Consider the following 22,175-nt stretch of genomic DNA (forward strand, 5'->3'; position numbering starts at 1 on the left):
CTGCAAGAGCTGGAGGTCGGGGAATTCCTGAGGGGGTGGGGGGCGGGCCGAGCTCCCTGGGGAAGTGGTGGGAATACCAGGGACCGAGTCCGTATCTTGGTCAACTAAACCTCACCAAATGGACTTTCTGAGGAAGAGATCTTTAGGCTGATGGACTAGGGCACCAGCCCAGGAGAAACTGAGGCAAGCCTCCCCTCCCAAGAGGGTCATGGTAACATGAGGCCCAAGGGAGCAGCCTTGGCCGCTCCGGCCCCGCCTACTGTTCCTGGGTGCTAATCCCCAGCATTGACCATTCAAGAGAGGGGATTGGCTGAGGAGCTTGGAGAGGGGGCGTCGCCACTACCACGTCCAAGAGTTAAATAGGGGCCGGGCAAGATGCTGTGGAGGAGCCAGCTTTGGTGGGTTCCGGAGCCAGACCATGACCCAGACCCTCAAATTCGCATCCAGAGTGTTCCATCGCGTCCGCTGTCCTGAGCTGGGTGCCTCATTGGGCTCCAGAGGCTCCGACTCAGCACCCCGGGTTTTGGCGGACATCCCAGGCCCCTCCACGCCCGGCTTCCTTGCGGAGCTTTTCTGCAAAGGGGGGCTGTCACGGCTACACGAGCTGCAGGTAGAACGGGGCGCCGTTCCCACGACTGAAAGCTGGGGAGGTTGACTTTCACAAACCCTAGTGCAGAACTTAGCAAGGAGGGCCGGTGGGAAGGGATGCCCATGCGTTACGGAAAAGACGAAGTTGGGAGTGGGGGCGGTGGCTCCCGGGACGCGGAGTCCTCTGGATACCCCTCGGAGGAGTGCATTCAAAACGCCCGTTCTGGCGATGCAGCCGTCTCGAGGCTCGCAGATCCAGAACAAGTGCTCGGGAGGCGGGACTCTCTTACAGCTAGTACGCTCCTATACCTTCAGTGGGGGCTCGTCCTAAAATGAACAGTCCACCGGAGGAGCCTTTAGGGATTTCTCCACCCAGGTGGCCAAAGAGAGATTCTGAAAGTCAGCTTTGCGCCCAGCTCCTCCGTTTTGCCCATCACCCCCAGACTTCCTAAGGATGGGGAGTGAGGGAGAGGGATTTGCAGCATCAGAGCCATACACCACTTGGGAGCAGAAGCTCCCCCTTTCAAACCCGAAACAGCGCCTTTGGAGTTGGCGCAGGCCAAGCCGGGAGCTCCCGGCCTGCATCTCCAAGTCCGCCGCTCGCGTTCTCCCAGGTGCAGGGCGCCGCGCGCTTCGGGCCGGTGTGGTTGGCCAGCTTTGGGACGGTGCGCACCGTGTACCTGGCGGCCCCTGCGCTGGTCGAGCAGCTGCTACGACAGGAGGGACCCCGGCCCGAACGCTGCAGCTTCTCACCCTGGACGGAGCACCGTCGCCGCCGCCAGCGGGCTTGCGGACTGCTTACCGCGTGAGTCCACTGGCCCCAAAGCCCCCGACGTCCAGCTGCCTTCCTCCCTTGCGGCCCGGTCTGGAGACAGTCTGGGGAGGTGGAAGTCGTTCTCCCCAACCTTCTGGCTAGTCGAGGTTCCCACCCTAGTCCGTTTCGCTCAAGCTCAGGTGGAGCCCGGCTCTGGTGCTTGTTCACCTCTTTATCTTTTGAAGCCGGAATCTTGGGGACTCCGGAAGGGGCTGAGGCATCAGGATCTAGATGCAAAGGAAGATTCTGTGACTGAGCTTACCCAGGAACCCAGGCCCCTCCGGGGCAGGAAATGAGTAACGAGGAGTGGGGATGGAAAGCGGGTCCCGGCATGGTCAGGTTTCTGTACCCCCGAGGGAGAAGACGCTATCCCTCTCCTGGCCACCCCAGCCCGACACGCTCCATCTCCAGCGCCACCAGCCCCGTCGGGTCGCCTCTCCACACTACCGTCTGCCCTGATGCGCGCCCTCTCCGCACCCCCGCGCAGGGAAGGGGAAGAATGGCAGAGGCTTCGCAGCCTCCTGGCCCCGCTGCTCCTCCGGCCTCAAGCGGCCGCCCGCTATGCCGGGACCCTACACGGCGTGGTCCGTGACCTTGTGCGGCGACTGCGGCGCCAGCGGGGACTGGGCGCTGGGCCGCCCGCCCTGGTTCGAGACGTGGCGGGAGAGTTTTACAAGTTTGGACTGGAAGGTGAGTCCCAGGACTGGAACACGCGTAAGAGGCACCTGGGCAGGGTCTCGAGGTGCCCTGACAGCGCCCCCTCCCGGCCAGGCATTGCTGCGGTGCTGCTGGGCTCCCGCCTCGGCTGCCTGGAGGCGGAGGTACCCCCAGACACAGAGACCTTCATCCGCGCGGTCGGCTCGGTGTTCGTGTCCACGCTGTTGACCATGGCGATGCCCAACTGGCTGCACCGCGTCGTGCCCGGACCCTGGGACCGCCTCTGCCGAGACTGGGACCAGATGTTTGCATTCGGTAATGCACAGACGGGTTGGGCTTCCCAGGTGGGCTGGGCTTTCCAGGTGACGCTAGTGGTAAAGAACCTGCCTGCCAGTGCAGGAGACATAGGAGAAGAGGGTTCGATTCCTGGGTCGGGAAGATCCCCTGGAAGAGGGCATGGCAGCCCACTCCAGTATCCTTGCCTGGAGAATCCCTATGGACAGAGGAGCTGGTGGAATATAGTCCACGGGGTCGCAAAGAGTCAGGGACATAACTGAAGCGACTTAGCAGGCACACGCACAGCAAGGCACAGAAATGAAGTGGGGATGGGAGAGCATAAAGCTGTTCCCAGGTGGTGAGGAACACCCTGTCCCCGTCCGCACAGCCCAGCAGCACGTAGAGCAGCGAGAGGCTGAGGTAGCCATGAGGAACCATTTTGGGAAGTCTGAGGAGGACACGGGACCTGCGGCACACCTGACCTACTTCTTGCTCCGGAAAGAGCTGCCTGCCGCGTCCATCCTGGGGAATGTGACGGAGCTGCTTCTCGCTGGGGTGGACACGGTGAGGTTCTCCTTCTGTGTTGGGAGCCCCACTTCCACAGCTTAACCTCCTCCATCTCGGGGCCATTTCCCTGCGGCTGGAAACCCACTATGGTCCTCTATGCCAGCTTGGCTTAGCACCTCCCAGGGTCCAGACTGCCTCATATCCTGCCCCCTATGCTGGGTCCCCACTCTCAACACCTCTAATGCTTCCCCCTGTCCCCACAGGTGTCCAACACGCTCTCCTGGGCTCTATATGAACTCTCCCGGCACCCTGAAATCCAGACAGCACTCCATGCTGAGATCACAGCTGCCTTGGGCCCTGGCTCCAGTACCCAACCCTCGGCCACTGCCCTATCCCAGCTGCCCCTGCTGAAGGCCGTGGTCAAGGAAGTGCTAAGGTGAGAGGGCAGGAGAGGAGAGCTAGAGAAAATGCTGGGGGAGGGCTGGGGAAGCATACAGGGGGTGGGAGCTGGGAGAGTACAGGAAAATGGTACTCTACCCCTGGCCAAGAATGGATTTGGAATTTGGATGGCAGGAGAGGAGGGCTATAGCCTTTGCTTCACCTTGTTGTCTCCCTTTTGTGCTCTGCCATCCAGATTGTACCCCGTGGTACCTGGAAATTCCCGTGTCCCAGACAGAGACATTTGTGTGGGTGAATATATCATCCCCAAAAATGTGAGTAGAGCCTACGGGCCCCTCCTGCTAAGCCATCCCTACCTTGCGACTGTTCCTGTTCTCAGATACTCTCCATAAGCCCTTCAAACCCTTTCCTTGACCTGGGTGCCTCTCTGGGATATAATGGGGCAGTAGAGAAAAGTTGCTCCAGAAAACTTCCAAATCACAGTCAACCAGAGCCTGCCTTCCTCCCAGTCCATAGGTCCTGTTCTCTCCCTCCCTCCTGGCATTCCTGGGCCCAAATTGACAAGTTTATTTTCCTTCCTCACCAGACACTGGTCACTCTGTGTCACTATGCTACTTCAAGGGACCCTGCCCAGTTCCCAGAACCAAACTCTTTTCGTCCAGCTCGCTGGCTAGGGGAAGGTCCAGCTCCCCACCCATTCGCATCTCTCCCCTTTGGCTTTGGCAAGCGCAGCTGCATGGGAAGACGCCTGGCAGAGCTTGAGTTGTACATGGCCTTGGCCCAGGTGAGTGATCTAGATCTTCTGCCTTCCCCAGAGCAGAGGGCTCTAAAGCCATGATCTCTCCTTCTGATAGTCATTTTTTGTTCTTGTTCAGTCACTCAGTCGTCTCTGACTTTTTGCAACCCCATAGACTGTACCCCACCAAGTTCCTCTGTCCATGGGATTCCTCAGGCAAGCATCCTGGAGGGGGTTGCCATTTCCTTCTCCAGGGGATCTTCCTGACCCGGGGATCAAACCCACATCTCCTACTTGGCAAGTGGATTCTTTACCACTGAGCCACCTGGGAAGCCCTCTAGATAGGCATGTGGAAATATATAAGACCTGGGAGACCTAATCCCCTGAAATATGTCAGTCCCATCATAGGCCCGGAGGGTGAGTGAGGGTTTTCAGACTCTTTTTCCCTACCATAATCTCTTACCCTCATTGACTAAGACATCCCCTAGTAGCCACAGGTGCCATTCCAACACTGACCATCCTAACACTAATAATGCCCATTACCAATCAAGCCCACCACTGTAGACCCCTCCATAGTGATAGCCTTCTTCCTCCCTTTCCAGATCTTGATCCACTTTGAGGTGCAACCTGAGCCAGGTTCTGCCCCCATCAGACCGATGACCCGGACTGTCCTGGTGCCTGAGAGAAGCATCAACCTACAGTTTGTGGACAGATAGCATGGTGGAAACAGGCTGTCACCATCTCCGCTTCTCTCATCACAGGGGTTTATGAGGCATGAGACCAAGAGATGTGTATTTCTCTGCAGTCTGTCTGGTTAGAGACCATAGCAAAGTGCTTGAAGCAGCCCTGATCGAGGTAGGAAGTATGTACCTGGCCTGACCCAGCAAGCCTTGAGAAAACCATGACCCATTAACCTGCTTAGCCCTTTTAGTCATATCATATGCGTCCTTCAAGGGCCAACTTCAATTTTAACTAATCATGCTGGGTGGCTGAGGAAGAATTCAACCACTGGCCTTTTGGGGCTTCACAGTGTTTACTGATGCTGCTGGCTAAGCACTTACTTAGCCTGAGCTAAGTGTGTATCTGGTCTGCCCCTGGTTGATCCTCTCTTGTTGCCTGTGAGCTCTTTGAGAGGAAGGATGAAGCCTTATTCTGTCTTCATACACCTTGCCAGGGCCTGTCCCTGACTGAGTGACACCATGTAGACTCTCAGATTGTATCTGGATGATGTGGCAGAAGGGACAAACAGCTTACCAGGCTCTGTCTACCCTGCTTCTTCCTCATCTTGCCCCTAGGAAGGTGAGTCTATCCTCATCTGGGTTGTGATTTTTTAAAAACTCTCCTTGGCTCTCTGGTCACTATTAAGTTTGCTTGCCCCCCACCACTTAGACCCCAGGCAGAGATGTCTTTGGACCGAAGTCCTCCTTTTACATATTGAAGTTTTTTAAATACTGTTTTTAAATTTAAAAATTGCTTTGAATGTTCCATCCTTGACTTTTGACTGATTTATTTCCCTCACTTCCTACTAAAGACCTGGAGGTAAGACCTTGACCCAGATTACCTACTTTGGTTTCTCAGGTCCCAGAAGTGACCACCCGCACCCACCCCCCCACTGCCTCCATAACAATGGGAGGTCTAGACACCTGGGAGAAAGGTTTGCATCACAAACCCAGACACATTTCTATCTGTGGTGGGAACAGTCAAGTCTGGCTCCTGGTAAGAGATTAAGGAAGGGTGGTGTTGAAAAGTAGCTTCAAGGGCTAGGCTGTTAAAAGGGGTGGGGAGGGACTTGCAGAGATGGCCAGAGATGGTCGACTGTTTGGTAGAGGAGTGCTTTTGAAACCTGGACTGCCAGGACTAAAAGAACACCTTAGCATGGCCACTCTGCCCTCTTTAGAGATGTTGCTCCAAGGTAATTTCCTTCAGAGAAAGATAAGGATACAGACAGAGAGGTGGCGTCAGAGAGGATGAACGCCAAGTGTGGGGGTGGCTAGAAGCCCTAGGGCACCAAAGCAGAAGAGGAGTGGGCAGCAAGAGTCCCTGTTCCCCTGAGTCAGCACTCTCTGGCCCCCCAGAGGCTGGACTCAGTTTTCTGCTCGTGATGCATATAGATTAACTCATCTTCCATACAAACAAATCTCTCAGCACCTTCCCTGCAGCACCTTTTGCAGCCTAGCTTACCCTCCCCGTGTCAGGACTTGTCCCCCTTCTTCCTGCTCCCCTCCATTCCAATTAGCAGATGGAGACGGGAGATTTCACTTCACACTTCCTCCTCCTCTCACCACCTCAGCCCCTGCCCTAGACATGGCTCCCTTCCACAGAAACTCCATCAGCCACTAGCCTTCTGGGGGCTATCTATTTATGTTAAGATCTACAGCGGGGTAAGGTATACCCCCAACCGTGCGCAAAGACCAAGGTTTGGTTTACTGCTCCTCCTCTCAGCTCCTTCTCAGCTGCGTTCTCAGTCTCTAACCCTACTCACTATCACGAGCTCAACTTGAACTTAAGTGACCTGATTTGGGGCAGTTCTGAGCTTAGAGGGAGAGTTAACTCCCCAATTCCGCTCAGACCCTTTCCCCTGGAATCAGTGGTCAAGATTTTTCACATTCACACTCCTCATGGGAAAGCAGGCCTGCTCACTTAAGAAGGGCAGCAGATGTTATGACCCTTTCCTGGACAATAATCCTTTAAAGGTAGAAAAAGGAGAGAGGACAAAATAGATTGCCAGTCCCAACCTCCATACCTATACCTCCAATGGTCCTAAAGGGGAAGGGAAAATGCTGTCTCACTTAGCCCTGTTTTAGGACCCAGCACACAAATGGACAGTGTGCTTGTGTGTGAAGTGCCTATATTCTTGGTTATATCTAAGTCTTTATGTGGGGCCATCAAGGGGGAAAGCTCAGGGTTGGCACAGGAAATCCCACCTGTGTCATACCTACCTAAACCCTATCTACTTGGATAAGAACTTGGAGTCACTTAGTTTTGCTGTCTCCCTTCTGGTTCTCACCAGCTAGTCTGTGAAAGGCAAATCAGTGAAGTCTGGTCCTTCTGTATCCCCAGGTGGGGAATGTGGAAGGTTGTCTCTCTGGGGAAACTATTTCCCACTGGAAAAGTAGGGGGTGGAGGTGGGGGATAGGGCTTTGCCTCAGTTTTCTCTTCACTTTAATCCCCTCTGAGGTTGGAGGTGATACACTTCAACACTTCCAGGTTACTCACACTCAAGCACAGCTCTGATTCCTATACTCCCAAGTGAGTCTGGGTGCCAGCACCATGGACAGCGGCTGAGACCCCCTTCTGGAGAGGGATTGGGGAGGACCATTTCCCAAAACACCCCCAGGGAGAAGACAAAGCAGAACCTTCCTTGAGAGGAGGACCAATAATAGGAGAGGTCTCTGGATCTGACTTAAGCAATGTTATGAACTAATTATTTTAATTGCTGATAAATAGTTCACATAAAAGACACCATCCTTCATATAACACACAGCCCCAAGGCCGCAAGAAAAAGGGACCAGGCATCATGCTGGCATCTTCATCAGTCCTTCCCAAACCTTTTTCAGCCCTCTACACGCCTGCCTCCAAGCACAAGATATTCCAGTTAATATCAACTAGCTGGGGCACACCAGGATCAGACCTGTGGCCCTGAACAAGGGAGCTTAAACTGGGGCTGGAGACTCATAACCCTGGGAGAGTCTGTCTGTCTCACTCCAAACGAGTCCAAATTCACTTCACACCACTTTTCCTGGTAAGCACATTACCTAGTAGGGATTGATAGAACCTGCAAGATTCCCTGAACAAGGACTGCTCCAGCCCCCAATGTTTAGGGGACTGGAGGAGCTCTCATTCTTGCAAATAACCACCATCCTTCACATTTGCAATGTCTATTTCCCCTCAAATTTTCTGTATCTATTATGATACTTAACACAAATTTCCAAGACTCTGTGTAACTCCAGTTGAAAAACATTTTGGAATTTGTAAATCAGCTATTATTTGAAATAAATGCACCATCAACTAGTCTAGAAATCTTTTTATGCCATCACTGATTTTCCCTACAATGGCATTCAACCTCTCCCTCATTTATCCTCAATCCAGCCCTATGAGGTAGACAGGAAAACCACGGTGGGGAGATTTTTTTTCTAAATCACACAACACCCAGGTTATCAGGTCCACCCCTGAGATGCTTCTGAGCACTGCCACCTAGCAGCCAATGTGAATTATTCACCACCAAGTGGGAGTTACACCTCCAACTCAGAAACCACTACTGCATTTGGGATTTGCAACCTCTGCAGAGACACTTCCCCACGCCTCCCAACCCTCCAGAAAACCCCCGGATGAGAAAGGAGTCTCCATGTGCATATAAATGATTCTTTATGCCCTTCCCCCCATGCAATGGGGGGGGAGGTGGAGCACAGGGAAGTACCCCCGCCCTCATGCAGGGAACGGGAGGTCAATGTATACTAGTCTTATTGCCAGCTGCCCTGTGGCCATGGGGTAGGGAATGGGGGGGTCTACAGCCCCTTTCTTCTGGCATTGGTCCCCCTTCACCAAGTCACCATAGTGGAGCTGGGGGGCTGGAGGCCCTAGGAGCTGAGGTAAGGACGGTTCTCTAGGGAAGAAATGATGCTCTTCCCACCTACCCACTGGTTGCCCCAGGATGAGTGTGAGGGGCTGTCAGTGGGGGCTGGAATGTATCCAGGTGTCTCTACCCAGTGGGCAGTAGAGGCCAGACAATGTCTCCAGCTTGAAGCTGTCCACAGAGATCCTCACTGGTGGAGGCAGTGTGCCCCAAACACCTTGTCCAGGTGGTACCTCCAGCAGCCATGACAGCTTATCTCTGGCCGATGCATTGACTCAACATCCCCACTCCTGGAGTTCAGACCGTGGTGACCCTCATGACCACCTCACGGCCAGAATTGGAACTGGAACGGGCATCTGGTGGCCGCAGCTGTCCAAGGAGATGCAGGATTGTGTAGCCACAGCGCTGAGGCAAGAGCGTCCGCATGCGCTGGGCCGCCGGGGGGCGGCTGGTGGCCCCAGTAGGGGGGCCCGTCCGTGAGGTCCTGGGGCCCGGCTTCCCTGCCGTCCCTCCCCCTGCATCTCCTCCTATGTCCTTGGTCTTGTCATAATTCAGGACCTTCCACTGCTGGTTTACTGCCTGCCAGCGCTTGAAGATACGGTAGACGGAGGAGCCTTCATGGACGATGAGGCCTGAGCAAGAGGATAAGAAGTCCAGAGTCAATGCTGCCCAGACCTAGAACCAGAGGTACTTAAGCCAACATTTCTCCAGGGGGGGTGGAGATACGGTTGCAAAGGGCCAGGAGAAGCAGGGAAGGGAGGGACACCAGGATTGCCCTAAAGGTTCTCAATGGTAGAAAACGTGGCCATGAAACTGAGGGAATGGGCAGGGAAAGTGAAGTGCGTCAGTTGGAGGAAGATGCTGAGCAGGTGAGAGAGAGAGAGGTGCCCTCACCTATGCAGACGACATCCATGAAGCCGTACATGCCATAGCAGATCTGAAAGAGCAGATCTTGCCGTTGCCACTTGGCTGAAGGGCTAAGTGAGGACCAGATGAGCCAGGAGATGCTGGCGACGAGGAAGAGTGAGCCCAGAACTATGGCTGCAATCTGGACCTTCTCGATGACCGTCAGGGAGATGGCCTGCCACTGTATGGGAGAAAAGGCTCCAAAAAGTCACAGAAAGAGATGGAAAGCCAGGTTAGGGTTGCCCTTATTAGGAGGATGCATCAGGAGCCTTCCTGAAACCCTTCAGGTAGGACTAATAATCTGTCTTCTCTGTGCCTTGATCAAGTCTAGAATGTGGCACTTCTTATATTGTTTGAGACCATTTCCTGTCTTATTTTAGAAAGGCATGACAGACAACTGCTCTGAAATCAGATCATCTAGGATCTGAATTCCAAATCCTCACTCACTCTCTGGCTGAGTAACTTCAGGCAAGTTTTAAAATTTACTTGTGCATCAATGTCCTCACTGACTTAAAATGTAGATACTAATGGTACATAATTACTAGGATTAAAAGAGTTAATACACACCAAGAACTTGACACATAGATCACTCTACATGTATGCTTCCAGCAGTAACAGCAGTGCCACTGCCTTTTCATCTTTTGTTGTCCCAGGGCCTGGCACACAGGTGGCGCCCAATAAATGTCTTTGTGAGTAAATGAAGGAAGGGAGATTATAGACAGAAGATTATGATAATGGAGGATAGGGTGACTTTGAAGCAAGAGTAAATGAATGAAATAAGCTGCCTGGAAGGTCCCTGATTCTAACTGCTGAAAGGCCCTTGCCCCAGTCTCAGAGTGCTCCCCTTATACCTCACCTGCAAGGGGTTCTTGGTGCTGATTGCCAGGACCTGGTACTTGAAGTAGCAGAGCTCACAGCTCCAGGAGCCCCTCTCGCTGATCCAGCGGATGAGGCAGGGCTGGTGAGTGCAGCGCACTGAGCCATCGCAACGGCAGGGGCTCAGGAGCTCCCCCTGGAGGAAGAGTAAGGAGAGTCCCTGTCAGCTATCGCCACCCGACCACAGTCCTCTCCACTCCAGAGAGAGAAACCTCTTCTCCAGGTGTCTCCTACCTTAAAAAAAAAAAAAATCAGGCCTTTCAACCAAAACAAAGCAAGACGCTAAGGCTACAAGCCCAAAAGAAAAAAATTTAGAGTTCAAGGTAAACTTCCCGGACCCAATAGAAGAGACAAGAGAAGGGATGGGGAGGGGGGAGTTGGCTGGTAAATACTGGGTCTTCTCTGTTCCTAGAGTTTGAGGAGGGTGCTCCTTAAGGTTTCCCAAATGGAGGGCCACCCCTTAGGATCTGGAGAAACAGAAGTGCGAGCTTCTGAGCCATGCCTTCCTAACCCATTCCATCACTGAAAAAGTGTTTCACAGATGTGGTGCAGACTGGGATAGGTTACAGCCCTCAGTTTCCAAGAATCAGAAAGGAAGATATCCTAAGGGTGGGAGTGGAGGCTGTTCCCCTTTAATCAAGTAATTTCTCAAGACACCCCCTTGGTGCTATCCCAGGACAACTTTGTCCATAACATTTAAACAAAGAATATTCTTTGGAATGAGAAAGAAAGTTGTGGAATGGGAAGTGAAGAAAAGTGCCCCACGGAGAGAACTACTGAGGGAGGCGAGGGCACCGGCTGGGCGCCTCCTTTCAAGGTGGGAACAGAAGCATTCTCCTGTCTGCCCACCTCCCGGCCCTCAGCCTACAGAGACCCTAGGGTAAGAGAAGTGGGGGAGAAAAGCTGTCTCGGTTAAGCCGAGAGAAGGATTTGGGGCCCCCCCAGGAGAAAGCCCCACCCCTTCCTGGAGACCCCTGATCCGCCTCCACCCCAAATCTGCGCTCCTGGAGTCTTCAGCCAAGCCCCCCAACCTCATTCCATTTCCACCCTAGGTCCCTGGGTCCCGCCCAGCCTCCTCAGGCCCCGCCCCCTGCTCCCGGTCTCCCCGGACGCCCCAGGTGCGCGCCCCCACCCCTCCCCGCCCCGCCAGGTGCCCGGGCCTGACCTGCTCAGGGCCTTGGAAGCAGATTCGGCACTGAGGGGTTCGGAGCCCGCTGTCCAGGCTGCTGCTGAGCGACAGGGCGTCCAGAGCGCCCGGGGCGGCGGCGGCGGCGCGGGCGGCGGCGGGGGTCCGGCCCGCGGCTCCTTGTCGCCGGCCAGGCCCCGGGCTCTCGGCTCTGACCCGTAGTACTCCTCTTCGTCTCCGTCGCCGTCCCGGGCCGAGCAGCCGGCGAAGGGTGCCCAGCCGCAGCCGCCTCCCCCGCCCCCCCGGGGCTGCGGCTCGGCCCGGGGCCGCCCCCCGCCCGTCAGCACCAGCAGCTTCAGCTCGTTCAGGAACATGCGGAGCCGAGACTTGAGCATCGTCCGGGCGCCGGGGGGCGGGGGGCGGCGTGCAAGGGGGGCTCTCAGGCGGCGGGGGGAAGGGAGAGGACAAGGCCGGGAAGGGGGCGCGCGCTGGAGAGGCAAGCCCGGCTGAGGTCTACGGGGCCTGCGAGAACCGTTCACTGCTGCCACCGCCGGGACTCCGGGGTTTGCGGGGCGAGGGGGCTGGCGGCCCGGGGGTGGCGGGGCGGGCGGCCATGGCCGGGGCAGGGGGCGGGGTGGGGGTGGGCTCAGGGTGCCGCGCCCCGCGGGTCCGGGTCCGGAGCGGGCCGGGCCCGCGGGGTTACGAGCCCCGGCCCTCCTGCGCCGGGGCCGCCCCCCATCGCCGTCCTCCTGGCCCCAGTCCCGCTCCGGCTCCGGCTCCGGCTCCGGCTCGGCCCGTGCGCTCGGCGGTGGCAAATGGCGGCTCCTTCCGGCGGCGGCGGCGGCGGAGACCCCCCCGGAGCGGCGGGCGGGCGGGGCGGGAGGGCGGGAGGGGCGGGAGCCGGGGAGCCGGTGAGGGATGGAGGGAGGGGCGGGGCGGGGAGGGGGAGAGGAGGAGAAGTGGCCGCGGCTGCGCATCCCCGCCCTGCCCCGCACGAGCAGGTGTCCCCAGAGGCGGGGGCGAGTGTGCGAACCCGGGGGAGGGTGGAGGGAGGGGAGTGGCCAAGGGAGGGGAGTGTGCACATGGGTAAGAGAATAGGTGTGTGAATGGGGGTGTTGAGGGGGGGAGCGGGTGAGGATGGAAGGTGAGTGGTCACAGACGCAGGTGCACCAGGGAGGGAGAGGCTTGTGCAAAATGGGAGTGTGCAAAGAAAGAAAGCTAAGCAAGGGTCTGAGGTGAGTGAGCAAGACATGGGCTCAAGCAATAAACACTTTTACACAAAAGACTGAAAAGTGTGCACAGTGTGGGACTGTGGAAGAGATGAATGTGTAAGGGGTGGAATTGGATTGTATGAAAAACAGAAGTGTGTAATTGTGTGAGGGAGGTGAGTGAGCAAAGGAGCAGAGTGTTAAAGGGGTGAGTGTCTTTCCTGTTATTCCCCTGACCCACCACCACTGCACTGAAGTGAACCATACCTAACACACACACATACACACCCGCGCATGCACACACATGCTTAGCTCTTTGCTGCATGGGGGCTCTTGACCCTGAGAACCAGTTGTAACCTTCTCATCCCTTATTTCTGCCTTATGGTTACATCCTCCTCCTCTCCTTATCAATGCTGTGGGAAAAGGAATTCCAGGGAAGCTCACTGGGTCAAACACACTGGGAAAAAAAATTAATTAGTAAAAAAAGTAATTAACAGGAAAAGGGAGGGGATGTAATCAGGGACAGACGGCCAAACTGAAGATCCTCAATAGAAAGTGATTAAGGAGAGTAATGGTGTTACAAATCATTCAAATATTTTGGATGGATGGATGAATGAATCAGAAAAAGGGTCTGGAACCCAAGCCAAGATGGAGGATGACTTCTATTTTAAAAACAGTAAGCTTATGTGGAGAGTGAGGCCAAAGTGGGACCTTGCTGGTGTAGGATGAAAGTTTAAAACACTCAGAGACACTTAGCCTTCCAGAGGTTTACAAACCCACCAATCCTAGCAAAATAGTCAATGAAACATTCACCTCACAAGCCCCTTAATCAGTTAGCACCTTGGGATTTTTCTTACCAGAATTCCAGTTGCCTTTGCCAGCAAAGGTCCAGGACTACAACTGTCAGAATGCAAAGAGGGGAAATCTGTACTGACATGTCTTCCATTTGGCCCTGGAGCATGGTTTATATGAATCTCAAGCTTGAACTCATATCTTCAGCCAGATGATTAAGAATAGAAGTTCAGGGCACAAGAAGAGCAAATAGAGTAATAGAATGGTTTCAGATTTTAATTCAGTTCAGTTCAGTCGCTCAATCGTGTCTGACTCTTTGCGACCCCGTGAATCACAGCACACCAGGCCTCCCTGTCTATCACCAACTCCCGGAGTTCACTCAGATTCACCTCCATCGAGTCAGTGATGCCATCCAGCCATCTCATCCTCTGTCATCCCCTTCTCCTCCTGCCCACAATCCCTCCCAGCATCAAAGTCTTTTCCAATGAGTCAACTCTTCGCATGAGGTGGCCAAAGTACTGGAGTTTCAGCTTTAGCATCATTCCCTCCAAAGAAATCCCAGGGCTGATCTCCTTCAGAATGGACTGGTTGGATCTCTTTGCAGTCCAAGGGACTCCCAAGAGTCTTGTCCAACACCACAGTTCAAAAGCATCAATTCTTTGGCGCTCAACCTTCTTCACAGTCCAACTCTCACATCCACACATGACCACAGGAAAAACCATAGCCTTGACTAGACGGACCTTAGTCGGCAAAGTAATGTCTCTGCTTTTGAATATACTATCTAGGTTGGTCATAACTTTTCTTCCAAGGAGTAAGCGTCTTTTAATTTCATGGCTGCAGTCACCATCTGCAGTGATTTTGGAGCCCCCCAAAATAAAGTCTGACACTGTTCCCACTGTTTCCCATCTATTTCCCATGGAGTGATGAGACCGGATGCCATGATCTTCGTTTTCTGAATGTTGAGCTTTAAGCCAACTTTTTCACTCTCACTTTCAGATTTTAGACAGTTTATCATAAATGAGAAACTGATCTCTTCTTTTCCTTATTCCCATTCTCTCAAAGGACTGGGAGACAAAGAAGGTGGAGTCAGTAAGACAAGGGAAGTCAGAGAAACTTGCCTGTTGTCTACCTAGATGTCTGTGAGCAGAGGTTGTTTGGGAAAAGTCTCTTAGGACAAGGGCTAGGAAAGCTTGCCATAGGAGAAAAAAAAAGAAATGCAACAACCCCATATAAGGAGTCACAAGGTTTGCAGAAGGGAACACTCACTTTCATGCAGTGTGGTGGTAACTTCCTTGCTCATGCTCGCTCACTCCTATGTCTACCTATATGTGATGTATATAATATCATACACACGTCATACCATCTTACTGCAGAAAAGAACCTTAAAGAATACGCCCAAGTATTCCTCTTTCCAGCTCATCAATAACTTCTCTGTCAGCAGGTATCTGGTCTCTGCTTTGGAAGTTGGGAAGAGGGGACGACATTACCATGCCACACGTCCTGTTGGATTATTGTACTAACCTGCCTTCCATTAGCCCTTTAATCCTAGTTTTGTCCTCAGATGGGCAGTCTCTTGGACTGCAAGGAAATCCAACCAGTCTATCCCAAAGGAAATCAGTCCTGAATATTCATTGGAAGGACTGATGCTGAAGCTGAAACTGCAATACTTTGGCCAAGAACTGACTCACTAGAAAAGGCCCTGATGCTGAGAAAGATTGAAGGCGGGAGGAGAGGAGAACGACAGAGGACGAGATGGTTGGATGGCATCACTGACTGGATGGACATGAGTTTGAGTAAGCTCCGGGAGTTGGTGATGGACAGGGAAGTCTGGCGTGCTGTAGTCCATGGGGTCGCAAAGAGTCAGACACGACCGAGCAACTGAACTGAACTGGGCACCGTCTACTGCCTATTTTATATGACCACATATAAAATATGTGACTGTATCTTTATAGGTAACCTTATCATTAGTTGAACAAAAGGTCAAGTGTCTGCGACTCGAAAAAAAATTAACAAAAAAAAGAAACCCCACATACACACAGGAAGCAAGGACTCAGTAAACATTTGCTGAATGAATGAATGAAACAAAGACACAAATGAGAACATGTTTTCCGCTAGCGATGGAGCAGAAAGACGACAGCACCACCTCCCGTCCCTCGACTCATCTCCCCGCTTAGAGAGAGTGAGAGACAGGTAGTGAGACTCAGGCTCGGCTTGCAGCCGGGAGTTGGGAATCCTGGGTGGCCCAGGTTGCCATGGCACCGCATTGGACTCCACCCTCTCTCTTCTCCCGCCCCACCGCCCAGCCAGAGTTAAGGCAGCCAGTCACGTGCCCTTCAGCGTAACCACACCTCTGCTCCTCCAAGCAATGTCAAGCGGTCACGTGTGATAGCAACAGATCATGTGGTTGCCATCTCTCTCCGCCTCTTTTCCCTCCTCGCCCCTTTCTCGTTCAAAGCCGCTTTCTGGCTGCCCCTCTGCGCATGAGTAGTCCGGTCACGTGGTCCGAACGTCCGGCGTTGGCCCCGCCCCTCCAGTTTCCGCGCGCCTCTTTGGCAGCTGGTCACATGGTGAGGGTGGGGGTAAAGGGGGCCGCTCTAGCCTGCGGCCTGTGTCTATGGTCGGGCCCATAGCGTCCAGCTGCCCAGGACAGACCTCGAGTGTATGGCGCTGCAGGAACCGGCTCCGGGGTCCGGATAACGGGCCGACCCCGCAGCTCCTGACACGGGGCGAGGTGAGTGTAGCCCTTTTCAGGAATGGGGACCATTCTCGCCCTCCACTGCTTCCTACGCGGGCTGGTTATGGAAGGGTTGCTCGAGGGCGGGAAGTGGGGCAGGATGTGATAATGTTCCTTTGTGGCCGAAGGGAGGTGTAATTTCAGGAACTGGGTGTCGGGTCTTTGATGTAGGGGGTGTGTCTTATGGGATTTCCCTTGTGTGGGGCTTGATGGTCCCCGAGGAAAATGCATCTTTGAAAAAGTTATAGGGCCTCACGTGGCTGGAGGGTTTGGGGTTAGAGTTATTGTGTTACCTAGGGGGCTGCCTTCAGGGAAGTTTGGGAATGCTTTTGGTGTTGTCTTTGTGATGTCTTTTGTGGGAGTCACTTTGTTGCTGCAGGCTCATTGAGCCTCTGTGATTGTAGGGTCTCCTCTGGTCTGAGAATGGCTACCTCTCGATATGAGCCAGTGGCTGAGATTGGTGTCGGTGCCTATGGGACAGTGTACAAGGCCCGTGATCCCCACAGTGGCCACTTTGTGGCCCTCAAGAGTGTAAGAGTCCCCAATGGAGGAGGTGCTGGAGGGGGCCTGCCCATCAGCACCGTTCGGGAGGTGGCCTTACTGCGGCGTCTGGAGGCTTTTGAGCATCCCAATGTTGTCAGGTGAGAAGAAGATGGAAGGGTGGGAGTGGGTCGTGAAAGGAAAAAGACAGCCTAACCTGTAGATGTGGAGTGGTGGTCAGAAGAGGAGTGGGAACCCTGAGGAAATAGGGGAGGCCGTGTTGGGTCCAAGACCGTTGCTCAATGAGTGACCATTTGTTCTGGCCAGGCTCATGGACGTCTGTGCAACAGCCCGAACTGACCGGGAGACCAAAGTGACCCTGGTGTTTGAGCATGTGGACCAAGACCTCAGGACGTATCTGGACAAGGCACCCCCACCAGGCTTGCCAGTAGAGACCATAAAGGTAAGTAGGGCGGGCAGACACTGAGAGGTAGCTTGAGACCTTTGTGGTAGTTTGTTGTAATTTCAGGTGTGGCACCTGATTCCCAGTTTCTCTGTACTTCCCCCTTCCAAACCAGGATCTGATGCGCCAGTTTCTAAGAGGCCTGGATTTCCTTCATGCCAACTGCATCGTTCACCGAGACCTGAAGCCAGAGAACATTCTGGTGACAAGTGGTGGGACAGTCAAGCTGGCTGACTTTGGCCTGGCCAGAATCTACAGCTACCAGATGGCACTTACACCTGTGGTCAGTAGAATGATGGTGGCCAGGATGGGGCCAGAGTGGGGTCTGGCTGGGGGAGAAGAGTGATTGCCCATAACAGTTGAGAAGGAGCGTGTTTTTCCATGTGCTTTGCAATAACTTGCAGGACTCTCATCCGCATTACTTATTCCCATCAGGTTGTTACACTCTGGTATCGTGCTCCAGAAGTTCTTTTGCAGTCTACGTATGCAACACCTGTGGACATGTGGAGTGTTGGCTGTATCTTTGCAGAGATGTTTCGTCGAAAGTATGGGGCCCAAGTATCCCAAACATTTTGAATTTCCCAAGTTTTTTATTCATAAGCCACGCCTATACCCTGCCCGCTCTTCCACTTACTATTGGCCACCTTGTCCATAGCCGGAAACTCTGAAATGTTCTGGAATTAGGAATTTCGTAGCCCTTTATTCTCCACACCCTGTGTTTTGAGCCACTAAACAGTATCTACCACCCTGTCTTTGTAAAACTGCTACTGGAATGACTGTCTCTTTTCACCTTAGGCCTCTCTTTTGTGGAAACTCTGAAGCTGACCAGTTAGGCAAAATCTTTGAGTAAGTGACCTGCAAGGGGGAAGAACTTTGCATTCCGAGTCCTTGACTTTGCATTCTGCTGAGTCCTTGACAGCAGCTGGCTCTGCCCCTGGAGATGGGGGCTGGAAAAGGGCCCTCCTGACCAGAATTCTCCTGTTCCCCATAGCCTGATCGGACTGCCCCCGGAGGATGACTGGCCCCGAGATGTCTCTCTACCCCGAGGAGCCTTTTCCCCCAGAGGGCCCCGCCCAGTGCAGTCGGTGGTCCCTGAGCTGGAGGAATCTGGAGCACAGCTGCTGCTGGTAATAGACTCAGGCATGGGCACAGGGCGAGACTGCAGGGGGAAATCACGTGTTTGTCACTCAGTCCTGTCAGACTCTTTACAACCCCATGGACTGTAGCCCACTGGAGTGGGTTGCCATTTCCTTCTCCAGCGGGTCATCCCAGGGATTGAATCCAGGTCTCCTGCATTGCAGGCAGTTTATTTTACCACTTGAGCCACCAGTGGGGGGAAATGGAGCAGGATAAAAGGGACCCAAATGCATTGTTGTTGCTGAGACTTGATAATGAACGGGCTGGTTTTTATTACTGTTTTGAACGGCTGTCCACAAGAGGGATAGAAAAAAATCACCCATTCTAGGTATTGTTGGGGTTAAGCAGGAGTCCCTTTTGTTTCTTCCATGTTTTCTGACATTTGCGTCTCTTCTCAGGAGATGCTGACTTTTAACCCACACAAGCGAATCTCTGCCTTCCGAGCCCTGCAGCACTCTTATCTACACAAGGCAGAAGGTGACGCAGAGTGAGCAACAGAATGGCTGAACAGAACCAAGGCGAGAGACACCAAATTTCCCTACTTTTGAACACTTGAGTGGAGAGCCCCACCACTGAGAAGGCAACCTCTGCCTTCACCTCTGAAGCTGTGGAGACTCCTCCTCCAACTTTTTACAGACAATATTTTACTGCCTTAACAATATTCCCCTCCCACCCTTCTTTTTGAGGCTTATCCTTATCCTCTGTCCTTACACCAAGAGATATGTCCCTTGTTCTCCCCTTCTTTATACCTTTATATTGGGATCCTTTTTTATACAGGACAAACAAAACAAAGAAATTTGGTCTTTTTTTTTTTTTTTAATATTTCTTCCTCTGATTGGCTTTACTGGTTGGGAATTTGGAAAAAACCATTTGGAAGATGGAACTTCCTTGCAGATTCTCTTTAGATCACAGGGTCAGTGGAGCCCCTCTACTAACAAGGGAAGGAAAGGCACTTACATGGCTTCTTTGATTATAGAGTTTAAATGGTTTTTATTTTTATATTTACTGAACCTCCCCAAACCAGGTCCTCCTTATTACAAGAGTTCTTGGTAGTTTTCTCTCGGGATCTGTCCCTGATTTACCCTTGGAGCAAAGATGTGTTGAGGTGGTCCAGCATATGGAAGGGAGGAGAGGGGAAACAGCCAGGAATGACTCCAACCGCCATCCCATCTCATGTAATCCTGGAAACTTCCCATATCCACTTAGGGAGAGAGGAAGGAAGAAGGGTTTTTCTTTATTCCTTATAATCTTTCTCCCAGCAAAACATATCAAGGCATAAAGCCTAACTGTTCAGTCATCTTTAGGGAACATGGCAAAGGCCCTTTTTCTCAAAAAGGGCTACAGACCCCAAGTTTTCCCTAAGGGGAAGAAAAAGCTTAGGGGGAACAGACAGCAGGAAAGATGTCAGAAGGATCCAGAGTCTCATAGAAAGGCACTGGGGTTGGCTCGAGGATCCTTCTGATTCCGAAATCTCATCGCTAGCCAAACACCAAGGATCTGTAGAAGCAAAGAGAAAAGAGATAAACACGAACTATGAATTTCTGGGGCTAAGACTTGGAGGTGTACAAAAGGGATATAAGGGAACTAGAGAATGTTACCTCTGTGAAGCTAAAGAAGAGTCCAACACCCCCCAGGATTTTCAGGGCTTCATCTGAATGCTTAAGAAACTTTTCTCCACACATCTGACATGTGGGGCTCCGGCTCTTGCAGACCTGAGCGAAAAACACACATATGCATATTTGGAGGATGCAGAGTTGCTACGGTGCTCTATCGTAACTGTGGTGAATGACCCTAGGAATTATCTTCCAGTTCCTGATTAGTATCCTATAGACTGGACGCTCACTTGGCTAATTCTCTAGAATCTGTATCCATCCCCCAACCCCTACCAGCACACAGCCCCAGTACAAGTGAGCTGCTAGAGACAGGCAATCACATTAAGCTCAAATCTGCCAATTTGAGCATCGGCCTTAGCCAGTTTTCTATCACACAAACCACCGCCACCCCCCACCCCCTCCCATGCCAGCTCACTGCAGTGCAGAAAGCATAATCCTGTTGATCCAGGGTTGTAAGGTTGAACAAGCCACAGCAATCAAAACTTCTTTCCAGTTCATCCCGGGTATTGTTGCTCATGACCCACCAAGAAGCATTGATGACATCTGTCTGGAGGATATAGGCAGAAGGAAATCATTTGATGCTGCTAATCTTGAGAATCCCCTAACATTTTGATCCTAGCTCCAGTGTTTCAATTTCCCTTTTTAAGCAAAAAGTTAACGTCCTTGGAAAGCAAAGGTGCAGACACAATAACTACCCACTTCTGGATGGTCCTCACGGTCAGTTAGCCAGACATCCCAAAGGAAGCAAATAGCTCTGGAAGTAGTGGGTCTAAGAATGATCTTTGGGGCCAGACTGAGAGTAAGGAGTCAAGAGGTTAGAGGGTGGGGGAAAAAGTACTTGAAAGGGCACCTTCTTACCTGTTTGCTTAGGTTAATAGCCAGACATGAGCAAGAGATTCCAAACTGGAAGATGAAGACCAAACCAAGGATGATCATGTACTGAGAGGAAGAGTTATGGAAAAAAAAAAAGTCCTAGATTCCTTTATGTTCCACCTATAGCAACGATCTGATCCAGTCGAAGAACTTACACAGTTATGTCAGTTGAAAACAAAATCATTGGCTTTTGTTTCATAGAGTATGGTATAAGGGAGGGTAAAGAGACATATCCCCCAAACACCGGAGGTCTCCTACCCTCCCCAGTGCCCCAATCACTTCAGGTCAGGATACAAAGAAAAGCAGTACTTGGTGGTGGTTGACAGCACCTACCAGCCCAGCAACCGCGATGAGAAGAAGGAAGACTCCCACTGCAATAACTCCTCCGATGATATGGATGCTGGACACCAGACCCAGGCCCTTAGCCCATGCAGCTACTCCAATGAGCAACAAGCCTACCAGCTATGGAAAACAGGATATATCTCAAAAGAATTCCGGTGTGCATCACAGCCAAAGGCCAAGGTGAGAGAGGTGGCTGGACAATAAAGAACTGAGTTTTGCGTGAGTGAGAGGTGCTACTACCAGGACCGGGACCATCCCTGGGCACTCCTCCCATCAGAGGTCAGAATGGCTGGAATAGGGTTGAGAGGCGGCAGGGGGCGTAAAGTCTAAGAATATAAAATAGAACATTTAGCTTCATCCATCACTTCCATTTGGGAGAAGCCTAAATTCAGAAGAGGGAGGGCTGGGCCTTTATCCCCACGATGAGCCTTCACTTCATCACTCCCCACCCCCCACCCCTAGATAAACCCTCTGATCACCGGAAGTCTCCCCTCTTCCCACGGAAGTCCCTAGGAATTCCCTCGTCGCCGGAAGTTCCCGGGAATCTTCCCGGAACCCCTAGTACATCCCTCTCCCCATCCGAAGTCCCTTAGACATTCTCTCCACTGGCCTTTCCGCCCTGGAGCTTCCCCCGACCTCCAAAACCTCACCATGTAGACCACGTTGAGCGCGCAGAGCGCATTCTTGGAGCAGGCAAAGCCTCCGCAAACCATCTCCCCAGCTTTGGGGACCCAAGTGGTCCCAAAAATTTGGGGGGAGGGTCTCGCGGACCGTCTTCTTGGACCCCGACAGCTTCTGTCTCTTTAAATCGAGTCCAGCCAAACCCAATCCTCTGCGCCTGCACCGTCCCACCCCCGCCTTTGGATTGGCGAAATTGGGGACTAATCTAGGACGTCGGTGGCCTGAATGCCAATCAATCTGCATCGCGTCACTGACCCGCCTGCCGGTCCCTCCTTTAGGTTCTTTATTGGATGAAACTTAAAACTGAGGGCAGGGCTTCCAGAGAGTCTCATAGAGACCGGAGCCTAAATTTCAAAACCCCGGATTGAAAACGGAGATTTCTGTGGTGGCAGCT

At 52.8% G+C, this 22,175-nt stretch overlaps 4 protein-coding genes across 4 annotated transcripts; 2 read left to right on the plus strand and 2 right to left on the minus strand.

Moving 5' to 3' along the window:
- Positions 79–5,458, plus strand: LOC102170758 (25-hydroxyvitamin D-1 alpha hydroxylase, mitochondrial). The gene is made up of 9 exons (XM_005680264.3): positions 79–610; positions 1,203–1,393; positions 1,890–2,092; positions 2,174–2,374; positions 2,724–2,899; positions 3,106–3,278; positions 3,477–3,555; positions 3,828–4,025; positions 4,580–5,458. Exons 1-9 carry the CDS (start codon positions 419–421, stop codon positions 4,691–4,693), a joined length of 1,527 nt encoding a protein of 508 aa, XP_005680321.2. The 5' UTR covers positions 79–418; the 3' UTR covers positions 4,694–5,458.
- MARCH9 (membrane associated ring-CH-type finger 9) lies at positions 7,381–12,051 on the minus strand. Its single transcript, XM_018048003.1, is given in 5 exon segments — positions 7,381–9,182; positions 9,445–9,637; positions 10,313–10,468; positions 11,498–11,592; positions 11,595–12,051. Coding segments are annotated over 5 exon segments (1,038 nt in total). The 5' UTR covers positions 11,854–12,051; the 3' UTR covers positions 7,381–8,847.
- On the plus strand, positions 15,983–19,072 carry CDK4 (cyclin dependent kinase 4). The gene is made up of 8 exons (XM_005680266.3): positions 15,983–16,189; positions 16,597–16,833; positions 17,000–17,135; positions 17,251–17,418; positions 17,571–17,680; positions 17,931–17,981; positions 18,127–18,262; positions 18,671–19,072. Exons 2-8 carry the CDS (start codon positions 16,616–16,618, stop codon positions 18,761–18,763), a joined length of 912 nt encoding a protein of 303 aa, XP_005680323.1. The 5' UTR covers positions 15,983–16,189; positions 16,597–16,615; the 3' UTR covers positions 18,764–19,072.
- Positions 19,076–22,081, minus strand: TSPAN31 (tetraspanin 31). Its single transcript, XM_005680265.3, has 6 exons — positions 21,751–22,081; positions 21,053–21,220; positions 20,744–20,824; positions 20,301–20,432; positions 19,871–19,984; positions 19,076–19,769 (listed from the first exon to the last, which is right to left on the minus strand). Exons 1-6 carry the CDS (start codon positions 21,811–21,813, stop codon positions 19,695–19,697), a joined length of 633 nt encoding a protein of 210 aa, XP_005680322.1. The 5' UTR covers positions 21,814–22,081; the 3' UTR covers positions 19,076–19,694.

Source organism: Capra hircus, chromosome 5, assembly GCF_001704415.2.
Source record: "Capra hircus breed San Clemente chromosome 5, ASM170441v1, whole genome shotgun sequence".
Classification (NCBI taxonomy): domain Eukaryota; kingdom Metazoa; phylum Chordata; class Mammalia; order Artiodactyla; family Bovidae; genus Capra; species Capra hircus.

Coding starts and splice junctions, on each gene's coding strand:
- TSPAN31 (XM_005680265.3), bottom strand. CDS start 21,813: ATGGTTTGCGGAGGCTTTGCCTGCTCCAAGAATGCGCTCTGCGCGCTC. Junction 20,433..20,743: donor CTATTAACCTAAGCAAACAG/GTAAGAAGGTGC, acceptor TATATCCTCCAG/ACAGATGTCATCAATGCTTC. Junction 19,985..20,300: donor ATTATGCTTTCTGCACTGCA/GTGAGCTGGCAT, acceptor TTTTTCGCTCAG/GTCTGCAAGAGCCGGAGCCC.
- CDK4 (XM_005680266.3), top strand. CDS start 16,616: ATGGCTACCTCTCGATATGAGCCAGTGGCTGAGATTGGTGTCGGTGCC. Junction 16,834..16,999: donor GAGCATCCCAATGTTGTCAG/GTGAGAAGAAGA, acceptor TGTTCTGGCCAG/GCTCATGGACGTCTGTGCAA. Junction 17,681..17,930: donor GCAGAGATGTTTCGTCGAAA/GTATGGGGCCCA, acceptor TTTTCACCTTAG/GCCTCTCTTTTGTGGAAACT.
- LOC102170758 (XM_005680264.3), top strand. CDS start 419: ATGACCCAGACCCTCAAATTCGCATCCAGAGTGTTCCATCGCGTCCGC. Junction 2,900..3,105: donor TTCTCGCTGGGGTGGACACG/GTGAGGTTCTCC, acceptor CTGTCCCCACAG/GTGTCCAACACGCTCTCCTG. Junction 3,279..3,476: donor GTGGTCAAGGAAGTGCTAAG/GTGAGAGGGCAG, acceptor TCTGCCATCCAG/ATTGTACCCCGTGGTACCTG.